At 54.7% G+C, this 6,674-nt stretch overlaps 1 protein-coding gene across 1 annotated transcript; it reads left to right on the plus strand.

The window, feature by feature from the left end:
* Positions 1-3,474: 3,474 nt before the first annotated feature.
* LOC141726718 (uncharacterized) lies at positions 3,475-5,395 on the plus strand. The gene is made up of 2 exons (XM_074531714.1): positions 3,475-3,960; positions 4,420-5,395. The coding sequence occupies exons 1-2, from the start codon at positions 3,884-3,886 to the stop codon at positions 4,994-4,996; spliced, it is 654 nt and encodes a 217-aa protein (XP_074387815.1). The 5' UTR covers positions 3,475-3,883; the 3' UTR covers positions 4,997-5,395.
* The last annotated feature ends 1,279 nt before the right edge of the window (positions 5,396-6,674 follow it).

Raw genomic sequence — 6,674 nt, forward strand, 5'->3', positions numbered from 1 at the left:
CGGGTTCAGGGCGGTTCAGGTGGGGCTTGGGCAGGTTTGGGCAGGTTTGGGCAGATTTTGGGGCGGGTTTTGGGCAGAATAGAAACTGGAGATATCTTGAGAAATCTCGGAGTGTGCGGGAAACGGGAACGGAGGATCTGCACCGGGAGGGAGAGAACCTGGGAACAGCAGGAGGAGAGCCCGGAGTGGGGAGAAAGTTCTGGAAGCAGGGAGAGCCTGAGCTGAGGAGATTTGGGAGCTGAGGAGATCCCAAGTCAGGATGGGGTTGAGCACCAGCCGCTTTGTGGAAATCCAGGTTATCAACAAGACCCAGAACATCATCCTGAAGGAGCCCAGGTGAGGATGGGGGAACATCAGAGGGACCCTCGCGGTGCTGGGGGGCAGGGGCAGCTCCAGGTGGGATCTTCATCCCGGGCTGGGATCATCTCCAGGCTCTGGGATCATCTCCCAGGCCCCAGCTCCTCCCTATGGCCACAGCAGATCCTGGTGGTGGTGGGACCATCTCCACCTTCTCCCAACCTCACCTCCCCAAATTCCTCCCTCCAGGACCTACTTCTACAGCGGCTGCAGCCTCAGTGACCCCCAGCCCTCGGTGCTCCCGGGCTCCTCCAGCAGCTGCAGGTTCACCAACAGCTCCAGGTTGTGGGGCTGTAACGGGGTCCTGGCCTATGAGGCTGAGTTCTTCACCTTGGCCATCTACTTCTCCAACCCCATGGACCACAACCTATTTCCTGTGGTGATGGGCCTGGAGCTGTCCCTGGACAGGGTCCACAGGATGGACCTGGAGGCCGCCTACCACCGCCTGGCCGGGTGCCCGCAGGGCTCCTCCAACACTATGTTCCCCTGCGTCATCCTCAAGGAAAACCAGGAGAAAGTCCATCTCAGTGATGGCCCCGTCAAGGTGACGGCCACCGTGGCCAGGGGCAGGAGAGCCGTCATCACGGTGGAGGTGGAGGAACGGGAGAACTCGGGCAGTGAAGCTGGGATAGACAGCTTCATGTTGAGGGTAGCAGAACAAAGAGACCTGAGAACCTACTGGACCTTGATTCGGATCTTGAGGACAACCCTGCGACAGAAAATCATGCAGAGAGCCCGGCAGGCAGTGCCTTAGACACATGCAGAACCCAATAGAGACCTCTAGAGCTCAGCAGGAATGACTAGAACCCCACAGACACCTCTAGAACCTTGTTAGCACATGTAGAACCTGTAGGCACAGCTAGAACCCCATTGTCACCCCTAGAACCCCAAGAACACTGCTAGAACCCCACAGGCACCTCTAGAACCCTGTAGAAGCCTCTAGAACCTTGTAGGAATATCTAAACCTCTATAGAGTCCTCTAGAACTCCACAGGCACCTCTAATCACCCATAGAGACCCCTAGAGCCCCACAGACTCTTCTAGAACACTATAGACACCTGTAGACACCAGTAGACACCTGTAGAACCCCATAGATGCACAGAGAACCCTGGAGACAGCTATAAAACCTTGTAGGACCCCCAAGAACCCCATAAGCACCTCTAGAACCCCACAGGCACAGCTAGAACCCCTCACAGACCTGAGGAACCTTCAGCAGAACCTCGTGGGCACCAGGAGAACCTCAAGGGGACCACCAGGACCTTCTGGACACCGCTGGACCCTCATGGACATCCGGGGTTGGGGTGTCCCACCAATTTCCACTTTGGATCTCCCCCTAGACCTCCTTCATTCCCTTTTTGCTTGGCTCAATAAAATTAGAAGTTCTTGCACTTGGTCCACAGAGTAAAAAATCTGGGATTTGGGATGTGGGGACGTTTGGGATTTGGGGGGAATTTGGGGTCTGGTGGGGGAAGAAAAGGTTGGGGAGGGTCTGGGATTTGGGGGATGTTTGAGAACGGGGGTGCCTTGGAACTGGGGGGGATCTGGGAATGGGGAGTGTGGGATTGCAGCGGGGACAGGGAGGGAACTGGGCAGGAGAAGATTTGGGGTTTGGGGAGGGGAACCCCGGATGTGGGAAGGGGTCGGGGGGCTGGGGCTGCTCGGGGGTGTTTGGGGTTTGGGGAGGGGTCTGGGGTGGGATCGGGGGTTTGGGGGCTGGGCTGGGGGGCAGAGCAGCTGCTCCAGTTCTCTGAAGATCCGGTGGGATTTTTCCTGTCGGTTTTGTGATGTGAAAAGTTGAGTTCCGACTGTCTCGGGAGGGTTAGTTTATCAGGGGTTGGTTTATCAGGGGCTGGTTTATCAGGGGCTGGTTTATCAGGGGTTGGATTATCAGGGGCTGGTTTATCAGGGGCTGGTTTATCAGGGCTGGTTTATCAGGGGCTGGTTTATCAGGGGCTGGTTTATCAGGGGTTGGATTATCAGGGGCTGGTTTATCAGGGGCTGGTTTATCAGCGGCTGGTTTATCAGGGCTGGTTTATCAGGGGCTGGTTTATCAGGGCTGGTTTATCAGGGGCTGGTTTATCAGCGGCTGGTTTATCAGGGCTGGTTTATCAGGGGCTGGTTTATCAGCTGCTGGTTTATCAGGGGCTGGTTTATCAGGGGCTGGTTTATCATGGCTGGTTTATCAGGGGCTGGTTTATCAGGGGCTGGTTTACCAAGGGGCTGGTTTATCAGGGGTTGGATTATCAGGGGTTGGATTACCAGGGGGTTGGTTTATCAGGGGCTGGTTTATCAAGGGGCTGGTTTATCAGGGGCTGGTTTATCAGGGGCTGGTTTATCAAGGGTTGGTTTATCAGGGGCTGGTTTATCAGGGGTTGGTTTATCAGGGACTGGCATATCAAGGGGCTGGTTTTTCAAGGGGCTGGTTTATCAGGGGCTGGTTTATCAGGGGCTGGTTTATCAGGGGTTGGATTATCAGGGGTTGGTTTATCAGGGGTTGGTTTATCAGGGGCTGGCTTATCAAGGGTTGGTTTATCAGGGGCTGGTTTATCAGGGGGTTGGTTTATCAGGGGTTGGTTTATCAGGGGCTGGTTTATCAGGGGGTTGGTTTATCAGGGGTTGGTTTATCAGGGGATGGTTTATCAGCGGCTGGTTTATCAGGGGCTGGTTTATCCAGGGGCTGGTTTATCAGGGGTTGGATTATCAGGGGTTGGTTTATCAGGGGTTGGATTACCAGGGGGTTGGTTTATCAGGGGCTGGCTTATCAAGGGTTGGTTTATCAGGGGCTGGTTTATCAGGGGTTGGATTATCAGGGGGTTGGTTTATCAGGGGCTGGCTTATCAAGGGTTGGATTATCAGGGGCTGGTTTATCAGCGGCTGGTTTATCAGGGGCTGGTTTATCCAGGGTTGGTTTATCAGCGGCTGGCTTATCAGGGGCTGGTTTATCAGGGGCTGGTTTATCAGTGGCTGGTTTATCAGGGCGCTGGCTTATCAGGAGTTGGCTTATCAAGGGGTTGGGTTATCAGGGCTTGGCATATAAAGGGTTAGTTTATCAGGGGGTTGGCTTATCACCACACACATCAGGGTTGTTGGGGCATGGGCGGGTGCACCTGTCCCTGTCCGTCTGTCCTTCCTCAGTCCCTCCTCGTGGTTCCAGAAATCTTTGGAATTTCAAAAACGGAGCCGTCGCTTCTCAAACTGCGGAGCCGGGGCCATCCCGGGCTCGGTGATTTCGGGGATTCTCCAAATCCGGGTCAGTTTTGGGTCCGTTCACTCGTAGTTCAATCAGGAATTTGGGAAAGGGTTAAAAATAGGGAAGGAAGGGGCGGGGCTTGGGGAGGCTCCGGTGAAAGTTCTCCTTGATTTTGGGAATGATCGTCTCCGTTGACCCTGAGAAGGTCGTTGGGGAGAGGGGAAAGAGCCCCGGGTGTGCCTGGAGCACCAGGAGAGCCCGGAGTGGGGAGAAGGTTCTGGAACCAGGGAGAGCCTGAGCTGAGGAGATTTGGGAGCTGAGGAGATCCCAAGTCAGGATGGGGTTGAGCACCAGCCGCTCTGTTGAAATCCAGGTTATCAACAATACTGAGGACTTCACCCTGAGGAACCCCAGGTGAGGTTGGGGGGACATCAGAGGGACCCTCAGGGTGCTGGGGGGCAGCTCCAGGTGGGATCATCTCCAGGGTCTGGGATCATCTCCAGGGCTTGGGATCATCTCCAGGCTCTGGGATCATCTCCAGGCTCTGGGATCATCTCCAGGGTTGGGATCATCTCCAGGGCTTGGGATCATCTCCAGGCTCTGGGATCATCTCCAGGCTCTGGGATCATCTCCCCGGTTTGGGATCATCTCCAGGGTTTGGGATCATCTCCATGGTTGGGATCATCTCCAGGCTCTGGGATCATCTCCAGGGTTGGGATCATCTCCAGGCTCTGGGATCATCTCCAGGCTCTGGGATCATCTCCCAGGTCTCAGCTCCTCCCAGGGGCCCCAGCAGGTCCCGGTGGTGGTGGGACAATCTACACAAGCTCCCACCACCCCGCTATGTCCCCAACCCCAAATTCCTCTCTCCAGGACCTACTTCCTCAGTGGCCACAGCAGCATGTCCCCACAGACCTCGGTGTCCCCGTGCTCCTCCAGCAGCTGCAAGTTCACCAACAACACCATATTCTGGGGCTGTAACGGGCTCCTGGCCTACGAGGCCGACTCCTTCACCTTGGCCATCTACTTCTCCAACCCCATGGACCACAACCTATTTGCTGCGGAGATGGGCCTGGAGCTGTCCCTGGACAGGGTCCATAGGATGGACCTGGAGTCAGCCTACCACCGCCTGGTCAAGAGTTCCCAGAGCTCCTCCGACAGCTCCATGTTCCCCTGCATCATCCTCAAGGAATCCCAGGATCGAGCCCAGCTGAGCCATGGCCCCGTCACGGTGACGGCCACCATGGCCAGGGGCAAGAGCGCCATCATCAAGGTGGAGGTGGAGGAACGGGAGAACTCGGGCGGTGAAGCCGGGATAGGGACTGTCCTGTGTAGAAGGACGCATCCAGGAGAAGTGAGAAACCGCAAGCCCTTCAGGAGGACCTCGTGCACAGACCTGGACCTGCAAGGGCACCCTGAGAACCCTGAAGACACCCCCAGGAATCATTAAACACATCCAGAACGCTGGGGAAACATCTAGAACCCTGTAGGAATGTCTAAACCCCCACATATACCCTTAGAACCCCATAGACACATCTAGAACCGTGTAGGCATAGCTAGAACCCCATAGGCACCTCTAGAAACCCATAGAGACCCCAGCACCCCATAGACACTTCTAGAACCCCATAAGCACCTGTAGACACCTCCAGAAACCCTTAAACACCTCTAGGACCCTGCAGACACTCCAGAAGATCCTTCAGCAGAACCTCGTGGGCACCAGGAGAACCTGGAGGGGACCACCAGGACCTTCTGGACACCGCTGGACCCTCATGGACACCCACCCAATTTGGGGTGCCCCCCCCCCGACATCCCTTGCTCCATTTTTGCTTTGCTCAATAAAATGGGAATTTTTCCCACTTTTGAGTCACAGAGTTAAAAAATCTGGGATTTGGGATCTGGGAACGTTTGGGATTTGGGGGGAATTTGGGGTCTGGAGGGGGAAGAAAAGGTTGGGGAGGGTCTGGGATTTGGGGGGTGCTTGAGAACGGGGGTGCCTTGGAACTGGGGTGATCTGGGAATGGGGAGTGTGGGATTGCAGCGGGGACAGGGAGGGAACTGGGCAGGAGAAGATCTCACGTTTCCCTCCCTTTTTCCCTCACACATTTCCCTCCTTTTCCCCCTCACATTTCCCTCCCTTCTCCCCCTCACGTTTCCCTCCCTTTTCCCCTTCACATTTCCCTCCCTTTGTCTCCCCTCACGTTTCCCGCCCTTTTCTCCCCTCACATTTCCCGCTCTTTTGTCCCCTCACATTTCCCGCCCTTTCCCCCCTCACATTTCTCACTTTCCTCCTCACGTTTTCTGCCCTTTTTCCCCTCACTATTCCTGCCTTTCCCCCTTACATTTCTTGGCTTTTTCCCTCGTGTTTTCCTCCCTTTGCCCCTCATGTTTCCCTCTCTTTTTTCCCCTCACATTTCCCCCTGTTTTCCCCTCACATTTCCTGCCCTTTGTCCCCTCATCTTTCCCGCCCTTTTCCCTCTCACACTTCTCACTTTTCCCCTCACATTTTCTGCATTTTCTGCCCTTTTTCTTCTCATGCTTCTTGCCTTTTCCCCTCACGTTTGCCCCCATTTTCCCCCTCACATTTCCCGCCCTTTTCCCCCTCATGTTTCCCTCCCTTTCCCCCTCACATTTTCTGCCTTCTTTCCTCTCACACTTCCTGCTTTTTCCCCTCACATTTACCACCCTTTTCCCCCTTCATGTTTCCTGCCCTTTTCTCTTGCCCTTTCCCCCTCATGTTTCCCTTTCCCCTTCACGTTTCCCACCCTTTTTCTGCCCTCACATTTCCCTTTTCCCCCTCACATTTCCCCCCTTTTCCCTTTATTCCCCTCACATTTCCCACCCTCTTCCCCCTCACATTTCCTGACATTTTTCTCTTCATGTTTCCCACCCTTTTCTCCCCTTGTTTCATACCTTTTCTTCTTCTCATTTCTTGTCCTTTTCACTTGGTTTTACTGTCCTTTATGCCTTCCATTTGCTGCCTTTTCTCCCCTCACGTTTCCCGCCCTTTTCCCCTCACATTTTCTGCCCCTTTTCCTCTCACACTTTCTGCCTTTTTTCCTCTCTTTCCCCACCCTTTTCCCCTCAGACTTCCCACACTTTCCTCCTCATGTTTTTTTCCATTTTCTCTT

The sequence above is a fragment of the Zonotrichia albicollis genome, chromosome 38 (assembly GCF_047830755.1).
Source record: "Zonotrichia albicollis isolate bZonAlb1 chromosome 38, bZonAlb1.hap1, whole genome shotgun sequence".
In the NCBI taxonomy this organism is placed as follows: Eukaryota; Metazoa; Chordata; class Aves; order Passeriformes; family Passerellidae; genus Zonotrichia; species Zonotrichia albicollis.